The 25,655-nt window shown below is 37.6% G+C and overlaps 2 protein-coding genes across 2 annotated transcripts in view; one reads left to right on the top strand and one right to left on the bottom strand.

Annotated features, from left to right (window-relative positions):
• Window positions 1-7,650: 7,650 nt before the first annotated feature.
• On the bottom strand, window positions 7,651-8,367 carry LOC121369832. The gene has a single exon (XM_041494907.1). The coding sequence runs from the start codon at window positions 8,365-8,367 to the stop codon at window positions 7,651-7,653; it is 717 nt and encodes a 238-aa protein (XP_041350841.1).
• Window positions 8,368-11,557: 3,190 nt separating this feature from the next.
• The window catches only part of LOC121370540 (pyridine nucleotide-disulfide oxidoreductase domain-containing protein 1-like), a 44,333-nt gene continuing 30,235 nt past the window's right edge, over window positions 11,558-25,655 (top strand). The window contains exons 1-4 of the mRNA XM_041495843.1: window positions 11,558-11,708; window positions 14,445-14,525; window positions 20,442-20,561; window positions 22,244-22,315. Coding sequence (XP_041351777.1) covers window positions 11,649-11,708; window positions 14,445-14,525; window positions 20,442-20,561; window positions 22,244-22,315 — 333 coding nt within the window. The 5' untranslated portion in view covers window positions 11,558-11,648. The remainder of the gene's footprint in view (window positions 11,709-14,444; window positions 14,526-20,441; window positions 20,562-22,243; window positions 22,316-25,655) is intronic.

Raw genomic sequence — 25,655 nt, forward strand, 5'->3', positions numbered from 1 at the left:
TATTGTTTATATTTTCATTGTTTCGAGGTATGTAAGAAATAGAATACTACATTCGTGTCCATTTGATACCATTTATCTCACAACTCGTTCAAAAACAACGAGTTGTAAAATATATGGTATCAAACGGAAACTCATGTATTATTCTCTATGTTTATGTGTCGTGTTTATGGAGCGACGTAGAAATATAAAAGGTGGAGTGGGACTATTACATATACATACAGTGCAACCTCTCAAAACCGGACTCTCTATAAACCGGAATATTCTCTCGAAACCGGACGTTTTTCACGGTCCCCTTTTAAATATCAGTACAGAAGAGAACCTTTCTAAACCGGATACCCCTTAATGCAGGACATTTTACTTGGTCTCTGGCGTGTCCGGTTTAGGGGGTTTGACTGTGTATGTGTGTGTGTGTATGTGTGTGTGTGTGTGTGTGTGTATACACATACATACTACATACATACAGACTCACACGTACGTACATATGTACGTGTATATATATATATATATATATATATATATATATATATATATATATATATATATATATATATATATATATATATATATATATATATATATATATAATGTATTCAACAAACTACTTAATATAAGGGTCAGTAGATATTTACGGCATATTTCTTCAATTATGGTAAGAAAAACAAAATACAGCTTCTTCCGTTGTAGGGTGTCGAAGTTGTGGCATGTTTAAAACATTGATTTAATGATTTAAATAAGGATTTAGACAAAACAATATAGCAAGTATCGTTACCAAAAAGAAAAAAACAATTTACTGAAACAATGTTTACAAGTCATCTGTGATCAAAACTTGATAAAAATAATGTGACATTAGCAATATACCGTAATTGGATATAAGCACGAAAATAAGTTGAAATGAAATGAAATCAGAGGCGGATCCAGAGGGGGTACCAGGGGGACGCGTTCCCAAAATCTTTTTCAAGTGCCCTCAAAATGTTCAAGTGCCCTTTTTGTTTGCATTTTTAGCCTCATAAAGTTAAGTTATGCATGTATGCGCAAGCTTGTAGATGTGTGTCTGTGTTACTGAAAAAAATAACGTTTGTTTTGTCTAACGACACCACTAGAGCACATTGATTAATCAATCATCGGCTATTGGATGTCAAACATTTGGTAATTCTGACTCGTAGTCATCAGAGGAAACCCGCTACATCTTTCTTAATGCAGAAAAGATCTTTTATATGCACTTCCCAAAGACAGGATAGCCCATACCATGGCATTTGATATACCAGTCGTGGTGCACTGGGGGGAAAGAGAAATAGCCTAATGGGCCCACTGACGGGGATCGATCCCACACCGACCGCGCATCAAGCGAGCGCTTTACCACTGGGCTACGTCCCGTCCCCTGTGTTACTGAGTCTCAATGGAAAGAAAGAAAGATTTTATTTAACGACGCACTCAACACATTTTTATATACGGTTATATGGCGTCAGCCATATGGTTAAGGACCACACAGATATTGAAAGAGGAAACCCGCTGTCGCCACTTGGGCTACTCTTTTCGATTAGCAGCAAGGGAACTTTTATATGCATCATCCCACAGACAGGGTAGTACATACCACGGCCTTTGATATATCAGTCGGGTGAGTCTCAATGGAGTTGTCTAACGCGAGTTAGGAGCGCCTTAAAGTTGCGTGATCGAAGTTACTAATGATAGCGGAATAGATTTTCAAAATTACTAATGAACTATAGGCTATGTCATTTGTATGTATATACCGGCCTCGGTGGCGTCGTGGCAGGCCATCGGTCTACAGGCTGGTAGGTACTGGGTTCCGATCCCAGTCGAGGCATGCCCTCGGATTCCCCTACACATCTCGTGCGGAGTTCCGATCCCAGTCGAGGCATGCCCTCGGATTCCCCTACACATCTCGTGCGGGGTGGGGGGTCGAACCCCCGCCGCCCCGCTCAAGGCGAATTTATTTTTCATATCCCGATTTTTTACATTCCTGTGAATGGATATGGAAGTACTGAGATGTTATCAGGCTTCGCAGACACCTCGACACCCCCCCCCCCCCTGCGAAATTTCCTGCGCACGTCCCTGAAAACCCCACTCCAGTAAATTCTGTTACGATATGATTGTAATAATTATAAGATGGAAAAAAAAAAAAAAAATGTGATCGAGAGGCCATGTTTCCCTCACCCATCTGGCTACGCTAATGTACCTGGGATGCTTTTCCCGTCCCAACCAGTGCTCCACGACTAGTATATCAAATGTCATAGAAAATAGATATAAATATAAAATAGACAAATCCTTAAAAAATAAACATAAAACATGAAATAAATCTTTACAGAGAAAGAAATATTCGGTCTAAGCCAAATTGCATCTTCTACTGTGAACGAATGGTTACGTTATTATTCTGATTAATTAATATGTTCACCGTGTATGATAGCAAACACATATAAGTTGTTAGGCTAATTTTGTCAAGTTCAGCGGCATGTCAATGTCAATACCCCTGCTCATTCAGGGCGGATCCAGGACATACTTTTAGGGGGGACTGAGAAAAAAGGGGCACATTGGCTTGTTAAAAGGGCATCTAAATAAAAGTTTGATATATGCAGTTAATATGAATTCGTTTGTGTACAGTATATATCACAGTGTACGAATGGAAGTGTACACTAAATGACTAGCTGCGGTTATTTGTAGCGCTAGCTGCATTAATAAACATTATTATATGAGCGTTGAGGCCCGTCGGAGCATTTTTTTTTTTTAAAGTGGGGTGGGCACGAGATGTGTAGGGGAATCCGAGGGCATGCCTCGACTGGGATCGGAACCCAGTACCTACCAGCCTGTAGACCGATGGCCTGCCACGACGCCACCGAGGCCGGTATATACATACAAATGACATAGCCTATAGTTCATTAGTAATTTTGAAAATCTATTCCGCTATCATTAGTAACTTCGATCACGCAACTTTAAGGCGCTCCTAACTCGCGTTAGACAACTCCATTGAGACTCACCCGACTGATATATCAAAGGCCGTGGTATGTACTACCCTGTCTGTGGGATGATGCATATAAAAGTTCCCTTGCTGCTAATCGAAAAGAGTAGCCCAAGTGGCGACAGCGGGTTTCCTCTTTCAATATCTGTGTGGTCCTTAACCATATGGCTGACGCCATATAACCGTATATAAAATGTGTTGAGTGCGTCGTTAAATAAAATCTTTCTTTCTTTCCATTGAGACTCAGTAACACAGGGGACGGGACGTAGCCCAGTGGTAAAGCGCTCGCTTGATGCGCGGTCGGTGTGGGATCGATCCCCGTCAGTGGGCCCATTAGGCTATTTCTCTTTCCCCCCAGTGCACCACGACTGGTATATCAAATGCCATGGTATGGGCTATCCTGTCTGTGGGAAGTGCATATAAAAGATCTTTTCTGCATTAAGAAAGATGTAGCGGGTTTCCTCTGATGACTACGAGTCAGAATTACCAAATGTTTGACATCCAATAGCCGATGATTGATTAATCAATGTGCTCTAGTGGTGTCGTTAGACAAAACAAACGTTATTTTTTTCAGTAACACAGACACACATCTACAAGCTTGCGCATACATGCATAACTTAACTTTATGAGGCTAAAAATGCAAACAAAAAGGGCACTTGAACATTTTGAGGGCACTTGAAAAAGATTTTGGGAACGCGTCCCCCTGGTACCCCCTCTGGATCCGCCTCTGATTTCATTTCATTTCAACTTATTTTCGTGCTTATATCCAATTACGGTTCATGCTCGCTGTCCTGGGCACACACCTCAGCTATTTGGGCTGTCTGTCCAGGACAGTGGGTTAGTTGTTAATTGTTAGTGGTTAATGAGAGAGAAGATAGTGTAGTGGGCTTACACCTACCCATTGAGTCGTTAAAATTCCTTGTGAGTGGGAAGCGGTACCGGGCTGCGAACCCTGTACCTACCAGCCTTATGTCCGATAGCTTAACCACGACACCACCGAGGCCGGTAACTGTTTCAATCCAAAAACTCTGAACTCTGATAAAACAGAAGAAGAAGAAGAAGTTTGTTTTATTTAACGACGCCACTAGAGCACATTGATTTTTTATCTTATCATCGGCTATTGGACGTCAAACATATGGTCATTCTGACACTGTTTTTTTTTTTAGAGGAAACCCGCTGTCGCCACATAGGCTACTCTTTTACGACAGGCAGCAAGGGATCTTTTATTTGCGCTTCCCACAGGCAGGATAGCACAAACCATGGCCTTTGTTGAACCAGTTATGGATCACTGGTCGGTGCAAGTGGTTTACACCTACCCATTGAGCCTTGCGGAGCACTCACTCAGGGTTTGGAGTCGGTATCTGGATTAAAAATCCAATGCCTCGACTGGGATCCGAACCCAGTACCTACCAGCCTGTTGACCGATGGCCTAACCACGACGCCACCGAGGCCGGTAACAGAAGAAGAAGATGGCCAGCAGGATGATGGTAACAAAACAAGTTAGTTTGGGTTTTGTTTAACAACAACGCTAGATCACACTGATTTATTAATCATCGGCTGTTGGACGTCAAACAATTGGTGATTTTGACATATAGTCTTAGAGAGAAAACCTGCTACATTTTTCCATTAGTAGCAAGAGATCTTTCATATGCACATTCCACAGACAGGATAATACATACCACGGTCTTCATTACACCAGCTGTGGAGCACTGACTGGAACGAGAAATAGCGTAATGGATTCACCAACGGGGATCGATCCTAGATCGACTGCACATCAGGCGAGTAGTTTACCATTAGGCAACGTCCCGCGCCCTGATACTGGTGACAAAGACAACGATGATACTGACATTTAAAGCTGACATGCACCATAATGGTATTTAACACTGGGAATAAAAAGCAAGTACTAGGCCACCTAAAATAACATTACACTGCAAATTATAAAACATCAAGCTTACTACATTACGCACAACACTACCAGAGATCTTACATTCTATTGGGAGTTTTAAAATTGGCCAAGAAATGGTCACTGTAACATAATGTTACAATGCATTTTATATCTTTCAAAATCTTTTATTATTATTAATTGATTATCTTAAACCCACAAGGTTTTGGGGTTTTTTCAATGACTGTGCTAATCATTTTACAAATATACAGTGGCACTTTATTTTTATCAATTCCGTCTCCTTAGGTATATTGCCTGTATTGACGGCCATCTTGAATTAATTAAAATTAACTGGGATAGAAGAACTGAACTACTGTCATTGTATTCCATGACACCTAAAACCGTGGATTAGATGCAAGAATTAAATTTTAGTACCGAATAATAAGGAAGTTATTGTAATTTTCTCAATTTAGACCGCCATATTGGTGACCATCTTGTATTTTAATGGTATCAGTGCCCTGCTTGGCGCCTAAAACCATAGGTAAGATGCAAGAATTCTGTCAACATATAAACAAGCTATGTCCATTTCCTGAATTTGGCCGCCATCTTGGATTTTTACTCAAGGTTGCCCGGGTGGCACCCGGTGGATTATTGATGTGGACCCCCTACAGCTGAAATATACATTAGCCAACATATATGTAATGTAATATATCACATTAAAGTAAAAGTACCCTCGGTGGATGATATCCATGTACCCTCGGTAGTTAAGTACTGTAAAATCCACCCTTTTGAAATGTTAAGGGCCTCCTTTTCTGAAAACTAGTAAACATGAAGTACACTTAAAGTTACAGTCTCTGGTTACAATATTATAACACCATGTACAAATATGAAATACAAGCTCAAATACACTTTTAAAAAACTCGTGTGTGTTCGCTATGAACGGAGTTCGACAAAAGTATACGCTTGATTCGTCGCCTGTGCCGCCATATGGTCTACACCTTTTATGGTCTAAGTAATGTTAGTTTCAGTTAACACGTGCGTTTGCCGATTTCAAATTGTAGGGTTCGTCTCAAAAAATTAAAAGAAAAATCTTGCGCTGTACGAAGAACGTTCGGTTGAGGATACGGTACTACAGTCTTTCGTTAAAACCGGTTTGATCTTGACAACGTATTATCGACAATCTTACCTTCCTATTTCAGAATTAATATTTTATAAAGTGTTAGTAGAACTTTCAAAGTTTAGTTTGTATACCAGTAACACATTAATCATGTATATATTTTTAAAATAAAATAAAGTGCGTCGTTAAATAAAACATATCCTATCCTTCGTTCCATCTGCTGTTGGATGTCCAACATTTGGTAATTTTGACATATAATCATAGAAAGGAATCGGGTGCTTGTGCAGGTGGAGGACATTGGAGGTCGAAAACCTTACTTGCCCAAGTTTAAAAAAAATTGAAATGTATTTTCTGGGGGAGCATAGCCCCATATAAACTTCGCTCAACACAGCCTATAACCCCAATCCCGCTGAAATCCTTGCACACGCGCCTTGGAAACCCGCTACATTTTTTTTTAGCAAGGGATCGTTTATATGTACCATCCCACAGACAGGATATCACATACCATGGTCTTTTATATGCCCGCCGATGGGGATCGATCCTAGACTGACCGCGCATTTCCAAAAAAACACATTTTTATGGTCTAAGTAATGAATAATAAAAATAACACATAGTCCTGGAAAGGCGTTGTACCATACTTCTATGGATATAAATATGTTTTGGAGATATTAGACGACCCCTCAATCAAGACAGTTAAATTTGTTCAAAAATTGCGAACTCTCACGTGATCTCTTGTTGGGGAGTTCCACATTTGTGATAAGCCAATGAAAACCTAGATCGGTAGGAGCCCGTCAAGTGTCCCACTTTCGAAATACTGGCTTTGTTTTTGACCTGGATAACCCAGCGTAGTGAAACCAATGCGGAGTGCGGCGTCATATATGCACCAAACGTAATTGGATTTTCTGTTCTATATGCTTAAATAATAAAAATATTCCGGATACTGCCGCTAGGTTATTCACATATATTTTTTTATATAAAAACATTATAATAAAAAACATAACATTTTACACATGAAATGGAAATCTACCCTGATCAGTTAGATAATGGATTAAGCCATCATATTCATGAACAAAAGAGAAACGACAACTCTTGGATGAATTAAGGGCCTTTTAGGGTGAATTAAGGGATGCTAAGGAGAACACTGGTATCAGATTCAACGATTCTTTTGTACAGTATCTCATGTGTTTTTGCACAACAGAGATACCTGCATTTTTTTTCATTGACTTTCCAAATTATGCAACATTATTGTGGCTAGTCCAGTATTGTTTTACTGCCTTGCCTATATCTTGAGCTCTGAATCCAGCTACCATGTGACGATGACATTGATACATTTTTCCTACCAGGATCTCTATTTCCTAACAAAAACAGAATTTACAAAATCAATAAAATTATATCGAGAACCAATAGAAAAGGCATATTTAGTATTTTCATGTTTGATCATAAAAACCAATGATCAAATTATATTTGCATTGTGTTAATTTATGTTTTAAATTAAAACATAAAACATTTTAATTAGTTGTTTTAACTGGTTTTGCTAAGTATTAATCAGGTTCAAAGTGATAGACTTTGAAATTGTGGCTCTTCTTCTTTTCGTTCGCTTGTTGACTACACGTCGAGGCCAGCAGTGACTATGAACGATATTGTTCTCTGTAGATCACTTCTTGTGCCAAACAGGTTCTTCTAGAGAGTTGTTGTAGTTGTCCAGGTAGTCTCCCTCAGCTGCTGTACGTTTGTGCAGTTTTGGATGACATGTTCGGTTGTCTGTTCTGCTTCTCCACAGGAGCATATGGAAGAAGGTACCAGCCGGAACCTCTTATGCATATGCTGGTTCAGCCTGTTGTGTCCAGTCCTTAGTCGGAAAATGATAACCTGTTCCTGACGGGACAGCAGGTAATAATCATTGGTTTGTTTGGAAGGTCTATTAAGAGATTTAATATGAGATTCCATCACTTCGTATGTCACCCAGTTATCCTCCTGTTCTTTAGCTGCACCCAGTTTTGCCAGTTTGTCTGCATTTTCATTCCCTGGTATGCCACAGTGAGCAGAGATCCACTGTAACACGACTTGGTTGACACTGCTGATAGGGTATAGGGCTTCTGAAAGTCTGTCAAGCTTATTAGTTTCAAGAGCCTGGAGAGCAAAGAGTGCATCAGTCAGGAAGACAACATGTGAGCAGTTCTCCTCTCTGGTACTGATGATGTGGGCAGCATGAATGAGAGCCTCAACCTCTGCAGCATAGTTTGTGCAGTGTTTCCCTGTAGGAAAAGGTGCTTCCTCTCGGTAGCCACTAGGGTCCATGATGTATATTCCAGCCCCTCCGTTTTCCACTGCATTTGTTGCAGATCCATCAGTATATACCTGTGTCCATGATGTCTTTGGGTACAGTTCATCAATCATTTGTATGATTCGCTGTGTTCCTCTCCAGGGGTGAGGTGTTGGACTACTGTGCAGATCTTTACATTGTCCAGTTGTGGTTCCCATGGTGGGATGCAACTGACAGTACTGACTTGATGGATTTTATCTGAGAATTGTCCTTTGTGTTGCCTCAGGAGTGATTTGCTCTGTTTATGAAAGCTAGTTCTTTTGAGTCTGTTGCAGGGATAGTCATTCATTCTCTTGTTCATTGGGTGTTGTGGCAAAGACTTGAAGTTAATGGCTTGTATCATGAGCTTGGAGTCCCGGCGTTTGCTGAGGGGTACGATGCCAGTGAGCTGTTCCATTTTCTCAATGAGGGTTGACCTCATTGCTCCAGTTATTATCCTGAGTGCTTGGTTTTGAACCCTGTCTAGTTTTTGTTGATGTGACTTTGCTGCTGTTGACCATGCATTGGATCCGTACTCAAGATGTGGTCTGATTGCTCCTTGGTAGACTCTTTTCAGTATGTTATGATCAGCACCCCACTTGGTGCCAGCTAGTTTTCTCATTATAGCAAGTTGTCTTCGAGCTTTGGCCTCGGCTTTCTCCACTTATGGTTCCCAGATCTGTCTCTTGTCAAAAGTGACCCCCAGGTATGTATATTGGTCCTCATACTGGAGAGGCATGTCATCAAGTTTGAGGTTGCCTGCTTCCTGCTTTGTGGAGAATGAGAAAAAAGTGGCAGCTGACTTGTCTTTATTGATTGTCATGTACCAGTCTCGAGTCCATGATGTAACATTGTCAAGCGCAAGCTGCATGCGATATGTTGCTGTTGTTGCATACTCCTCCGAGCACCACAAAACTAGGTCATCTGCATATAGTGCTGCATGTATGCCTTTGGGTAGTTGTGTGACCAGATCATTGATGAAAATGATGAAGAAAGTAGGTGACAGTACTCCTCCCTGAGGTACTCCATGGCGTATGAGTACTTTCTTGCTGTGTTGGTCATCTACCATTACTCTCGCCCTTCGGTTGTGAAGATAAGACGGGTCCATCTGTACATGTTGCCACATATACCGTTTTTTAAAACTTTGCTAGCAAGCCATCTTTCCAGACCTTGTCAAAGGCCTTTTACAGGTCAATGAAGGAGGCAAGAACAACCTTCTGTGCCTGGAAAGCATCTTCGATTACTTGTGACAGGTAGGTGGCCAGGTCTTCTGTGCTGCAGAATTTTCTAAATCCTGCCTGTTCTTGAGTGATGATGCTCTCAGTGTCAAGGAACTGTTGAAGCCGATGGTTGATGATGTGCTGTAGGGTCTTGCAGACACAGCTAGTTAGGCTGATGGGTCTGTAGCTGCTTGCCTTTTGTATGGGTATCATCACCGCCTCTTTCTAGATTTGTGGCACTTTGCCTTCAGACCAGCTTAGGTAGAAAATTTCCAACAGCTTGGATCGCGCAGTAGTAGCACAAGCATTCTTATTTATGTTCCAAAATGTAAATATTCTGAAAAAAAAAAAAAAATTGTTTTGCATGAATTGTTCAATTAAATTTAGTGGCTAAACTATTTTATTAACTTGACAAAGCAAAAGCAAAATCGACCAAATGACTATACAGATAATCTTTTTTACAGATATCAATTGCTTATGTACATCTAATTCTTGGTTATTTTTATATTTGGATGTTAAACAAGTTATATATTAATAAAAATAAACGTAATGGATATTAGAACAGATTTTGTGAAATATTGTTATAATAATTTTATCACTGGTGAATTTAACGTTTTGCCATTTTTCATACTGATCAGCATACAAAACTGACTAAAAAATGTGACAAATTATTTTCAAGCTCCAAATGGTATATCGTTACAATAACAAACCATTTATATCATTGATCTCTCCGCTATAGCTCATAAAATAAAAATAATTTTAAATAATACTGATAATAAGTTAACCGGTCAAAGATCTTGACAACACCAAGTGACCGACCGTCCCTATACATTACACAACTTCCACAAACTATAGGCCCTACATGCAGTTCCGTTCATACACTGTGGTACTGGTGACCACGATTTTCATGTTAATTTTTAACCCTGGTGCCTTTATTAAATTAAGCTCTTAATGGTATATCGTTACAATAACAAACCATTCATATCATTGATCTCTTCGCTATAGCTCGTAAAATAAATATAATTTCAAATAATACTAATAATAAGTTAACCGATCAAACATCTTGACAACATGCAGCAGTTAAGTGACCGATCGTCGATATACATTATAACACAACTTCCACAAACCATACAGTTCCTTTCATACACTGTGGTACTGGTGACCATGATTTTTATGTTAATTTTCAACCCTGGTGCTTTTATTAAAATGCATACAGTTATTAAGCTGAACAATTAATGCAAGGGCGTAGCGTGATCTGGACCTGAGGGGTTCGAATATGAACCAAGTGGACCCTTTTTCTATTTTTATTTTGCACCACCAGCAACTCCATATGTATAAACCTGTATGTTTTAGTTCTGAAAGCGAACCATTTGCTTCAATGGGGTGGGGGGTGGGGTGGGGTGGGGGTGGGAATTCGTCTGAACTCCACGAAACCCCCCCCCCTAGTCTGCGCCCCTGTAATGCTCATCGATACTGAAGAGTTTTTAACCATCATGTTTAATATTGGAAGTTCGAACGTGCTGAGTCCCATTTTTCAATACAGGCTCCATTTTAAAAATAATTTTAACGACACCACTAGAACACATTGATTAATTAATGGCTTCTTAATTATTATTATTATTAATTTTGTTTTTGCTCTGTAACGTACGAATCGACAAAGCTCTGTGTGTGTGTGTGTGTGTGTGTGTGTGTGTGTGGGTATGTGCGCGCGGTGGTGCAGCGGGGGGGGGGGGGGGGCTTTGGGTCCATTCCCCCTATCAAACCTTGGCCATATGTCATTGGGACTCCCCTAAATGGATTTTCTGGATCCGCCACTGGTCTGCAGACTTCTGAAAGTCGTCTGTCTTAATTTAGTTGTAAAGCCTACACCTGGTTTTGTTACAAGTAGCAGAGGAACCGCTGCTTATCTGGAGTGGATAAGTGTGCTGAAGTTTATATAGTTTATAAACCAGTAGAGCTGATTTCAGTCGGATTGAGGTTTTACCCTGTCAATATTTTGAAGCCACAAATCGTATTTAGAACACCGCCGAAAAGATTGGTGCTTTACAAACGTTTGGAGGAAAATACAAGAAAATTACACCAAAGACAGTCACTCAAGAATATTTATTTATTTAATTTGTTTGTACAGAAATATTTGTTTGTAGCGAAATATTACAATGTCAGCAGCATTTGTGATTGTAGGGGGTGGAATTGCAGGTGTTACGTGTGCTGAAACGGTAATTGTTTGTATATATCGATAATCTACGTGTTTTCGACCACAACTTGGTGGATTCGGTACAGGGGTTGACTTAGGAATCACTGATCCTTAGTCAGTAAAAGTAAAGTTTGTTTTATTTAACGACGCCACTAGAGCACATTGATTTTTTATCTTATCATCGACTATTGGACGTCAAACATATGGTCATTCTGACACTGTTTTTTTTAGAGGAAACCCACTGTCGCCACATAGGCTACTCTTTTACGACAGGCAGCAAGGGATCTTTTATTTGCATTTCCCACAGGCAGGATAGCACAAACCATGGCCTTTGTTGAACCAGTTATGGATCACTGGTCGGTGCAAGTGGTTTACACCTACCCATTGAGCCTTGTGGAGCACTCACTCAGGCGAGTCAGGGTTTGGAGTCGATATCTGGATTAAAAATCCCATGCCTCCACTAGGATCTGAACCCAGTACCTACCAGCCTGTAGACCGATGGCCTAATAACCACGATGCCACCAAGGCCGGTCGATCCTTAGTCAGGGTACCCAAAAGAATATTTTGGCAAGAGTCTTTCCATTAGTTCATTAATTGATTAAAAGTTTGAGGATTATTCACTTACTGTTCTCCTTGTACTATGATAATAGCGGTTTCTAGATGTTTCGTACCCAGACACGTTCGTACCATACCGGTTCGTAACCACTAGCATACCAGTTCGTAACCAATTAAATAATGTCATACATTACACCTAACATTAATATTTTTTTTAAATACACAATTATAATGTTATATTACAAACATATTGTAACATTTAGCAAAACATTTGTTGTAATAATCACTCAGTATCTTTTATAAGCATTAAATGAGCAATTATGTGCTGTGCATCACTGAAGCATGCCGTTTCGTAACCAAAAAGCATACCTTTTCGTAGCCAAAGAGAAATTCTTTTGTCTTAAATATCGATCGGAATATTTCGCAAGACCGATCCTCTCTTCGTACGTATATATGCTCAAAACAAAAACATTCATACGCGCACACGACTTACGTGCGCACATGCATGCACATATAACAAAAATATAATAAGATCTGATATCCCATGTTTTTGGAATGTGGACTTTTTTTTAGGTCTAATAATGCCTACATTGTCCGATATAATAATTTATCCATTTGCTTTAACACATATTTAGTAAACGTTCGCTAGACTGGTTTGTGCGCTTCACGTTAAACCAAATGGACATGACGAACATCAATCAAATAGTTTGCGAACGTTAGGAAGAACATTCGTTGGCTGAACTTAGGACAGCTCTTGGTGCGAAAATACGTCACGCTTCAGAGTCAGCTAAAATGTTTTTTGTCATGTGAAAAGAAAAATGTTATGTGTTTGAAATATATCAACAAATAAGCTGACTTCGCTTGACATGATTCTTCGTGACAATTTCTAATCGCTAATTATTAAAATGCAGTTGGCTTGGATTTTTGTTGTTTTGTTTTTCATGAAATAACATGTACAAATGTGGGTACGAACTGGTATGCCGATGTTCCTCTGGTTACGAACTGGTATCCCTTTGGGTACGAACTGGTATGCTTTTGGGTACGAACCGGTATGGTACCAAACGGTATGGTTACGAAACGACCTGATACCGATAATAGCTAATAAGAATGCAGGTAGCTGGCCACTTGCATTCAAGTTAATCTTGATGAACTAGCCCATAGGAATCGGGGTGGGGTGGGAGATGTGCACCCAATAGATAGTTTTCCATCACACACTTTTATCTACAAAAATGTATGTGTATAATGTGTTCTACTCCATGGCATCAGTGTCATAAATAAATATTAAAATCTGACTTGTCCCTCTTCCTCTAGATATTGTCACCCCCCCCCCCCCCCTCCACCCAGCCTCAGTACTCTGACGGTAAGAGAGCTATAGTCTGTTCCACAGCGAACACCTTTTTTTTCCCGTACTGTGGAATTTACTGCAAGTTATTTATTTCTGAGCTGATTGATTTGTAAATTGCACACAAAAATAGGATTGTTTTTGGTTTTTTCCCCAAGAAACTATTAATTTTCTTCTCATGTCAAACCAAACTGAAGTTATTTACAAAAAACATTTTTATAGAATGGTGGGATGGACTATAAATGGATACTGGACTTCATAACTATCATTACCATCAGATAATAAATACATTCTGCGCAATCACTGTCGACCAAACGATAGTCAAAGATTACCGCTCTAATACAACAATCCTATGGTCCAAATTGGAGGCCAAACAATTTTTTTTAGTTCTCATCCAAAGTTTGAAGTTGATTTGCGCAATTTAGACAGACTGTCGAAAGTAAAAGGTATCGGACTATTTATAATAAAAAAAAAATACATTTTTGAATGACGGCTGAAATTTTAAAAAGTTACCTGTACATACATGCACTCTGTAGGCTGATGGATAAATCACACACACACATGTATATCAGCTTAGTGGGAGTTGTAAGGCCAGTACATATAACGTATGTAATTCTTTCTTTGTAAAAGTTCCTAACAACTATCATGGGCAGCAGAAACTGGAGGGGGCCATGCTTGGCATGGAGGAACCCAACTCTGAAGATTATATACAGAATTTGAATACTCCAGTTAATGGTGTCGGCATCCTGCAACATATGACAATGAACTCATGTTCTAGTGTTTGTCCAGAGAAGTGTGCATGAACTGGATAAACATATTCTTTTATTGTTGCTATGATTATTTATTTGTGTTTCTTTCTAGTTATCTGCACTTTGTTCTGATGTGAAAATTATCTTGCTGGCTGCATCAGGTTTGATAAAAACAGTTGTCAACTTCCAACAGGTTTGTACTTACAAATATACATTGTAGATGTACATGCATAAATGTACATCCAGAATAAAAGCATATATAGCCCTGCGCAATCTTATGCAAGATATGCAAAATCAAACAAATCTCAATTGTGTATTATTTCCCCAAATGACCCATTTGCCATCAAAATGTTACTAAACCTCCAGGAAGCAGGTTGAATATCCTTGTCACTGTCAGGCTATACCGGCTTCGGGGGCATCGTGGTTAGGCCATCGGTCTACAGGCTGGTAGGTACTGGGTTCAGATCCCAGTCGAGGCATGGGATTTTTAATCCAGATACCGACTCCAAACCCTGAGTGAGTGCTCCGCAAGACTCAATGGGTAGGTGTAAACCACTTGCAGTGATCCATAACTGGTTCAACAAAGGCCATGTTTTGTGCTATCCTGCCTGTGGGAAGTGCAAATAAAAGATCCCTTGCTACTAATCGGAAAGAGTAGCCCATGTAGTGGCGACAGCGGGTTTCCTCTCAAAATCTGTGTGGTCCTTAATCATATATCTGACACCATATAACCGTAAATAAAATGTGTTGAGTGCGTCATTAAATAAAACATTTCTTTCTTTTCTGTCAGGCTATCTGCCAGAAGCTAATTTGAGGGGATGCAATAAAAACAAAACAGACCATACCTGTAAATGTCCCTACTACAAGTGCATGTGCATGTAGGTGGATATACATCAGGGTTAATTTTCCAGGAATTTTAAGCACTATAACTTTGGTTAATTATTTTTAACGTTTTTCCAGGAGTTTGAATACATTACCCGGTACCTGGAAACGAATGTTTCATTAAACAACACCCCAGCAAATTTTTTATTCAGTGGTTAGTATAATCTCAGACATACAGTTTTTGCCACACATGGTCAACGGAATTAAACCCACCCTATGCAGATATATCACTTGGATGCTAAAGTTGTAAAAATACATAAATAAAAAATATTGCAGGGTGCATTAATTACTTTTTTGTACTCTGAATTTGTGTGGGTGTGCATGCATGTGTGTGTGTGTATGTGTGTCCCAATGCTGGATCTTGAAGCAAAACATTTCATAGCCATAATACATATCTAATCACATGTGTATGTTTGATTTTTAAGAAATTAATTGGACACTGCATTTCATGTGCTTTCACATATTTTGAAAAGTAGTTCTTTACTGTAATATCTTTATAAAAAATTAAGGGGCGGGATGTAGCCCAGTGGTAAAGTGTTCGCTTGATGCACGGTATGTCTAAGATCGATCCCTATTGGTAGGCCTATTGGGCTATTTCTTGTTCCAGCCAGTGCACGACGACTGGTATATCAAAGGATGTGGTATGTGCTATCCTGTCTGGGATGGTGCATATAAAAGATCCCTTGTTAGTAATGGAAAATTATAGGGGGTTCCTCTCTAAGACTAAATGTCAAAATAATCAGATGTTTGACATCCAATAGCCGATGATTAATAAATCAATGTGCTCTAGTGGTGTCGTTAAACAAAACAAACAAACTTCTAAAAATTATTAAAAATATACCCATTAATTTCCAAGATTTTAGGGTACATAATTACCCTTCATACCCTCTGCTTGTCACGTTAGTGTTTGGATTTGATCTATAATATTAATCTGATGCACAAACAAATGTAAATTAATCCTTAATCAGGCTTTCCTCAGATTTTCTTTAAGGTTCTTACACTTTCATCATTCACATACATGTATCAGTATGCATACTTGTCCTTATTTAAGTAATATTGATTAGTACATTATATGATTGGTTTCTTACGCTGTGGTTTTACATGGATTTATACAAATAATATTTTCATATACTTACCATTTGTGACACTCACTAGCCGATGTGTATTTTTATGCTGGGGTGTCGTTAAACATTCATTCGTTACATGATTGGATATATATATATATATATATATATACCATCAATGTCCCAAACTGCATTCGGCTGATAACAAAAATACAAATACAATACTTAAGGAAAGAATATTCGATATTTTTTCAGTTCCAGTTCATATTATAAAATATATTCCGATCAGTTAATGAAAAAAAATCAACAATATGGACATAAAACGAATCGATTCTAGTGAACAAAAGGGTAACACCATACAATAAACAGTAAGGGGTGGTAGTTTCTAACTGGGAAACTGCATTCAGGCAAATGCATTTGGAAAAATAACCTTTCCTTGCATGCATGGTTCGTCATTTTTAATTTTTAAAGCCACTACATGATAAAATATATGTTTCTTAGGGGCTGTCCATAATTTTCAACATTTTCACAAGTGTACAAAGAGTACACTTTTGACCCCCCCCCCCTTCCCCCCCCCCCCCCCCCCCCCCCCCCCCCCCCCCCCCCCCCCCCCCCCGAAAGTCTACATCCCCAAATGGAAAATGTTGATATGGCGAAGTAATCCAGGTCCATATTCCCAAAAACAAGGCCAGGGCACTAACTAGGAGTTTCCATGGATTGTACCTAGAGCACACAATGGTTGTAAGAATAAAGATAAATTTCAAATAAAAAACACACGGTAGGCTTTATTTCATCTCATTTGAGAAAGTATTTGGTGAGATATTAACACAGTTGTAATTATAAAAATACAACCGATTTCAGTTGAAACAATGACGTCACTATGTTGTTTTGTGACGTAGATTGTCCACACTGTTACTGTGAAGTGAGGAGAATTTGAATGTGTCCGCCGATTCGCGCATCAATGGATCGACATTTTTCATTTTCAAAAAAAGTGTACGCTGGCCCCTTAACCCCCTCCCCACCGCATACGGTTTGTACGCTCGTGAAAATGTGGAAAATTATGGACGGCCCCTTAACTATGCACAGTTGATGAACACTTTATTTAATATTTTTATTTTGTCTGTACTAAAGTTATAGCAATATTCAAACAGTGTGTAAAGTGGTTAACACCATTTCTTTATAAATGTACATTTACGTATATATTGAACATAAAAGGGTTTTAAAGAAAATAATAGCTGGGGTAATAAATAGAATATTTAACAAACTCTGTACCAGTTTGTCATTTGAAAACTATTTCACTCAGGACATAAATATGGTAATACCTGTGTGCATGTAACTCATTTATTATCCTCTATTTATTTATTATAGTGATCATAAACATTTTTGCAAGATTTGTTTTCTTTAATTACTTTCTAGTGTTATTAGTACAAACATACATCCAAAACTATGGCTATTGGATTTTTAACCATGACAATCACTGATCCCATGGCTAGTGGATTTTTAACCATGACAATCACTGATCCCATGGCTAGTGGATTTTTAACCATGACAATCACTGATCCCATGGCTAGTGGATTTTTAACCATGACGATCACTGATCCCATGGCTATTGGATTTTTAACCATGACAATCACTGATCCCATGGCTATTGGATTTTTAACCATGACGATCACTGATCCCATGGCTATTGGATTTTTAACCATGACGATCACTGATCCCATGGCTATTGGATTTTTAACCATGACGATCACTGATCCCATGGCTATTGGATTTTTAACCATGACGATCACTGATCCCATGGCTATTGGATTTTTAACCATGACGATCACTGATCCCATGGCTATTGGATTTTTAACCATGACGATCACTGATCCCATGGCTATTGGATTTTTAACCATGACAATCACTGATCCCATGGCTGTTGGATTTTTAACCATGACAATCACTGATCCCATGGCTAGTGGATTTTTAACCATGACAATCACTGATCCCATGGCTATTTTTTAACCATGACAATCACTGATCCCATGGCTAGTGGATTTTTAACCATGACGATCACTGATCCCATGGCTATTGGATTTTTAACCATGACGATCACTGATCCCATGGCTATTGGATTTTTAACCATGACGATCACTGATCCCATGGCTATTGGATTTTTAACCATGACGATCACTGATCCCATGGCTATTGGATTTTTAACCATGACGATCACTGATCCCATGGCTATTGGATTTTTAACCATGACGATCACTGATCCCATGGCTATTGGATTTTTAACCATGACGATCACTGATCCCATGGCTATTGGATTTTTAACCATGACGATCACTGATCCCATGGCTATTGGATTTTTAACCATGACGATCACTGATCCCATGGCTATTGGATTTTTAACCATGACGATCACTGATCCCATGGCTAGTGGATTTTTAACCATGACAATCACTGATCCCATGGCTAGTGGATTTTTAGAAAATTCTAGAAGTCCTGCAGTGATGCTGTTAAGTTTTGGTTTTGTAAGTTTTTGTGAAAATGCTCTTCTGTTTTTTTAACATAATCAATTAATATGTAAACAGCTATGATAAGTAATTTTTAAATTCCTTTTTGGGGTGATATATAAATTTACGGTAAGTAATTTTAATAAAACGCAGTGACCTTGGCTTGTTCACTATCAGATCAGCATGACACTCTATAATCACAATAGCATAACACCATTGAAGCATGTAGGGAGGTTTTGTTGTCTGGAACAATTAGCAGTCAACCATTAATTGTCAAAAGAAAGTGAGTGGCTGAATACCTGTGTCCTTTGAAAATTTTTACAAGTTGTAGATTTTAAATTAGGTTTCCCTAGTTATATAAGGAGCAGAAGCCCATTATACTTTCAGTGTGTAACTAGGCACACTGATTACCACACACAGTTAATTAAAGGCAATTGATTCAAGGTACCGGTACTTACATTACATCAGTGTGCTTAGTTACACACTGAATGTATAATGGGCTGCTGCTCCTTATGTAACTAGATATAACTAGGGAAACCTAATGATTTAAAACCATGAATTTCACAAACATAGGAACATGTAACTTAATGATGGTAATGGACATCATTGAGATATAATTGCTGACGGTCAGGAGCATTACTGATGGCACAAAAGGTAAACCTCCTCAGTCATGGCAGCATGTATACACACCTGGCAGTATACATTTGTATAACAAAGTCCAAATTACTGTTGGTGGGGCATTTTATCCATGTTAATTTCTCTTTTTTTAATTGTCGTGGGAGACAAATTCTTAATTTCGAGCCGTGCATACATGTACAAATACATGTACATGTTAGTTGTAGATTGGTGTTGGAAGTTAGTTAAGTTTGAAGAATATATACATTTATGAGATTAGAGGTCTATGCAAGGCAATGGTATGAGCTGTCCTTTCTGTGGGAAAATGGATGATATGAAAAGTTATAGTGGTTTTCCTCTGAAGTTGCCAAATTGCCAAATTAATCAATGTACTCTTAATGTTTACACCCTGTCTGTGGGCGTATATTGGGCTATTTCTCACTCCAGCCAGTACACCATGACTGGTACATCAAAGGCCATGGTACATGTATGTGCTATCCTATCAGCTATGGGATGGTGCATATAAAAGATCCCTTGCTACTGATAGAAAAATGTAGCGTGTTTCCTCTCTTAAGACTATATATATGTCAAAATTACCAAATGTTTGACATCCAATAGCCGATGATTAATAAATCAGTGTTACTAGTGGTGTTGTTAAACAAAACAAACAAACAAACAAACAATCTTAATGTCTACACTTCACAATTTGTGTTATAAACCTGATGTTTGCCCAAATTAATCGAAAATGCCCGAATCTTGAAAACAACATTTATTCACATTAATTTAGTATTATAGTATGTATAATAATTTACACTGCCAAATTAATTATAGGGTTGCAAATGATTCACTATGCATTTATTTTTCCATGGATATTGTGGGTAGAATGATGGAAATACATGAAAAAAGTTTTAAAGCAAGCTACATGTAATTTTGCCTGAATATCTATCTTTTTTGCCCGAATTTGAGGATTTGCCCCCCCATATCGTACACTTATGATTTACTGGCCTGTCTTGTGCATCTGATATTCAGTATCTAGTCACACTCTAGGTTTCAAGAACTTTAGAAAGCTTTCAAGTTGAAGAACGGCCTAAGACGTCTTTAGAAGAACACTGTCCCAACGTTGAAGTTGTTGAGAAAATAGTTTTATCACTCAACAGCGAAAAAAATGTAAGTGCATTATTATTAAGAGATTTACATTGTACATGATTTTCATTGCTTTTTAAGGAACAAATGGATTGGGCACAAGTTACACAATTTACTAGGCCTTCTCGAAAATACATACATATTACGACAGTAATATATTTGTGCAATTTAAATATGAACAGAAATAAATATTATTGAAAAAAGAAAGAATAAAGGAAACAGAAAAAGAGAGACAAAAGAGATTTATATGTACATGTACGTATCATGAATGTACAGGCTTTCTTCCAGAAAACAGACCATAAATGTCCGATAGATACATGTATACTTGATGATTATGGGTTTGAAATGGTTTAAGATTGACTAAGTGCTGCTTTTCATGTGCTTTGTCAAATTTTAGGACCAGGATTTAGCTCAGTCGGTTGAGGGCTCGCCTGGGGTGCTTGCGTCGCAGGATCGAACCACCTCAGTGGATCCATTCAGCTGATTGTTGTTTTTCTTGTTCCTACCAGTGCACCACAACTGATCAAAGGCTGTGGTATGTGCTTTCCTGTCTGTGGGGATTGTGCATACAAAAGATCCCTTTTTGCTAATGGAAAAATGTTCCGTAGCTGGTTTTCTCTGATGACTACGAGTCAGAATTACCAAATTTTTTACATCCAATAACCGATGATTAATTACATGTATTCAATGTGCTCTAGTGGTGTCATTAAGCAAAACAAACTTAACTTTTGTCAAATTTTAAACAGCATGCAGTTCTCTTAATTACCATAATTATTTATCTGAAAATTATAAAAAATATATCCATTAATTTTCCAAGATTTTGGGTACATAGTTTTACCCTTTGGCAAAAACCCTGATGTGATATATAGAGGGTACTCCCCAAGTGTCTTGTGATATAATTTATCAGCATGAGTTGATAAAAGTATGAAATCTGAGGTTTGCCGAGGTATAATTTTTATCATCCATTATCATTCTATTCATTTGCGACAATTATAAACAATGTCAGTAATATGTGTTGAATGTCACTATATTTTGCAGCGGTAGACTCGTTAACTAGCATAACGACAGTGGCGTGACATTACTAATGATAGGTTTAGCGCTGAAACATACATTAAGAGAATATCGCAGGAGATATCACAAATTATAGTGCAAGCGATATCTTCTACAAAAGCCTTTAATGGATGATAAATCAATAATATTATAGGCCTACATGTACAAAGAAGATTACCGGTAGAAAGAAAATTTCCCAATAAAATTTGAAATAAGAATTTTGTATTTGTTTTACAAGACACAGAAGGCTGCAAAACAAAGTTAACAAAGTCATGTGCCATACTACAATTTAAGTATGTTATTACATTAAACAGTATTCTAGGATTGATCCCATCAGTGGGCCCACTGCGCTATTTCTCATTCCAGCCAGTGCACCTCAACTGGTGTATCAAAGGCTGTGGTATGTGCTGTGTTGTCTGCAGGATGGTGCTCTAATGTAAAAAATGTAGCAGGTTTTCTCTGTGACTACCGTATATGTAAAAAAAAAACCAAATGTTTGACACCCAACGACCGATGATTAATAAATCAATGTGCTCTAGTTAAACAAAACAAACTAACTTTATCACTATATGGTACCAGATACTAAGCAGTAAAACATTCTCGACCTTTTAATTCATACTACCAGTAGCATGTTGTTGTTTTTTGTTTTTTTATAGAAGATCATCTGCAGTGATGGCTCTGAAGTTGTGTACAAGAAATTGTGCATCTGCACTGGTGGTCGGCCCAAGGTATGTTAATCTTTGTAAGTATCATTTCCATCATGATGTTTCGACAATGTAAATAGATACGTACAGGAAGGAACAATGAGCTTTTAAATATACAGCAGCAGGGCTCAAACTTAATGAAAGCACTGGCAGCAATTGCTGTCGTTAATATATAAATTGCCACCGACGGCACTTTTGTGCCACTGGATAAAAAATTATTGCTATTGGTAAAGCTCCTGAATGACACCAAAATGTATACACAATTTTGTATACTTGAAATAGACGTCACACAGCAAACTAACCTTTCGGTTATGTTTTTGCTGCAAAAGTTGTTTTTAAAAATGCCATAGGAAAGCTCAAAATTGCTTTCGATGGGCTGTTTAACCCACAGTAATTTTTATTAAAATTGCCGTGGGTTACATATTCTTTAGTTTAAGCCTTGCAGTAGAATCTTGTTTGGCCGAACACCACTGGGGCACCATAATTTGTTGACCCATTGGCTAGTTTAAAGGGACAGACCCTAGTTTCAACCCGTGAAAATTAAAACTAAGTTTAGTTAATCTACAAACCTGTAACACATTTGGATACAGTTACAACTGAGTGAAACATGAGTCTGTGACTTTGAAGTGGTGAAATATCCTCTAAAGATAGACTAAAACTCGACTCCATAACTGTTACTTCTCAGACGCACGTGCGTTTTTAAAAATATGAGAAATGCATTTTGTGATATTAAAAACACCAGGATGACTAAATTGATAATTGATAATCTAAATAATAAAATATATGTAAAGTATGATTTTAGTTATCAAAAACGGTTATAATAGTAAAAACATATGCGTTAGTGTTTAAAAACTAGGGTATGTCCCTTTAAGCCAAGAATTTGGTCACCTTCGGGAGTGTTTTATTATTTAAAATTGTTGCTTAATGGTTTAAAACCAAAACATAGTAATTTGTATGTTTGTAAAATAGACCATTACACTGTAATATATACACTAAGTAAAATTATTGTTTGAATGTGTTTTCATTTTATCGAATTAACTACTGTATAATTTGCACACTTGTATGTTTTCTCTTGCCCAACCATTGCATTCATGTCTGTGTTCTTGCCACTTGTAGCAGCATCATAATTGTGCGAGAGAAGGCAAGTATTCGATCACAGTGTTGTTCGACCCTTCAATACAGAATAAAATGGTTGACATTAATTTTATTTTAAAAATTCAGGACTTTGTTAGGCAAAACAAAAATATATTGCTGGTCTCTGGTTAACATATAAAAAAGAAGTTTGTTTTATTTAATGACACCACTAGAGCACATTGATTTATTAATCATCAGTTATTGGATGTCAAACATTTGTTACTTTAGAATTATAGTCAGAGAAGAAACCCGCAACATCTTTCCATTAATTAGTAGCAAGGGATCTTTTATATGCACCATCCCAAACTGGTTAACATATATTGCTAGTCTCTGTGTTAAAAACAATTTTCTTCTTCAGATTTCCCATTGTAACTATAACAACACCATCTATGCCAGAAACAATGCTGCACCCACTCAAATAATAATATTGTGGGCATCATGAAAATTAATCAATGCATTAATTCTGGAACATTTGTTTGATCAGAGACCGACTATATACATACATGTGTGTATATATATATATATATATATATATATACACAGAGAGATTATTATACAAGCTTGTGTGTTGTACTGATTTCACGAAACGAGTGTCACGATTCTTGTGTTGCCAGAGCGAGAGCAAGGGTAATACATGAATTCTTACACAAGTATAATTTCTTTATTATCCACATTATCCATAATATTTTTTTTATGAATACCAAGGACCATGTCAAAATGTTTCAAATGTAACTAGAAGGAGATGTCGATATGACGTCATTTTGGTAAGTGATTAATTACACAGAGCCAAGACTGGAGAAGTTGCATTAAGTTATGACATCGCTTCCCAAAATGACATCATTCGATGTGCACGTTAAATCATTATGACACATGTGTCATACTGGTTATATTTCCCTGAATATCGTGAACTACGTGTATGTGGATAATAAATATATATAATTATATATAGAGTAGAATCTTGTTGGGTCGAATACACTGCAATGCTCGAACCAAAAACAAAGTCCCTAGTTACACATACACGTTGACTGAATGGTTAGGTGGAACTACCAGATAGGTCGAACATTTTCTCAAGCACCGACAGGGTTCGAGCCAATGGGATTCAAGTGTGTGTGTGTATATATATATATATTCATATATATGTATATATATTCATATATATATGTATATATATATATATGTATATGTATATGTATATGTATATGTATATGTATATGTATATGTATATGTATATATATATATATATATATCTATATACAGTCAAACTTCGTTAACTCGAAGTTGAAGGGGACGACGAAATAGTTCGAGTTTTAGGGAGTTCGAGTGTTCGAAATTCGTACAGCAGACCTCAAAGTGAAACTGCATTGCAGTATTATCATTTCGTTGATATCGGATGTTAGCACATTTCTTCTGTGTATATGATAAAACTAAGTAAATATTAACAGAAACGAGATAAATCCGATCAATTTGACGTACATCTCTATGTACTTTTATTGTATTAATTGACAGTAAAGTAAAAAAAAAAAAAAAAACTGAAAGCACGTACTTACATATAACCGGAAGTAAGCGATAAATTAAAGTTGATATATTTTTCAAATGTCAAAACAAGGCGGAACGTAACGTCGTAATAAATTAAAATACTGAATGTCGATTAGCACTAAGTACGTATGTTTACCAAATAAAAAATACACAATATAAATAGCAAAATTATTGTAAATCACAAAAATCATTTTAAAAACCCTCACTAACATAGCGAGACATAACATAACAAATCAAAACGCTGTATGCCAAATAGCACTAGGTTATGTACTTTTGTTTACATATAAAACATTCACAAAAGTACAAAATAATTTATAGCTCTCAAATCACAAAGTACAAAGAGCAGAACTATCCGAAATTTTTTGTAATTAGAGATTGTTTGGCACACTTGCTTAAAAAATCGTCTTTCATTACTGTGTCTGTAATCTTGCACAGATTGAGCAGCATTTCTTCTGAATGTTCACGGTTCTGCAGGTAGCACTCGTTTAAGAGAAAAAACAAAGCGTTAATTGTTATTACAACAGTTCTTTGAAGATTACAAGACTATCCGTACTTTGTGTAATGAGGCCCGCTGCCGTGTACAAACACCGACAACCCAATGCAGGCATGTAGGATCATTTCGTTCTGCATAGTCGGCGATCTATTATTATGTAATTACCGCGTGTATCATCGATAGCCGAGACCAGTCGGGGCA

The sequence above is a fragment of the Gigantopelta aegis genome, chromosome 4 (genome assembly GCF_016097555.1).
Source record: "Gigantopelta aegis isolate Gae_Host chromosome 4, Gae_host_genome, whole genome shotgun sequence".
In the NCBI taxonomy this organism is placed as follows: domain Eukaryota; kingdom Metazoa; phylum Mollusca; class Gastropoda; order Neomphalida; family Peltospiridae; genus Gigantopelta; species Gigantopelta aegis.

Coding starts and splice junctions, on each gene's coding strand:
- LOC121369832 (XM_041494907.1), bottom strand. CDS start 8,367: ATGATTGATGAACTGTACCCAAAGACATCATGGACACAGGTATATACT.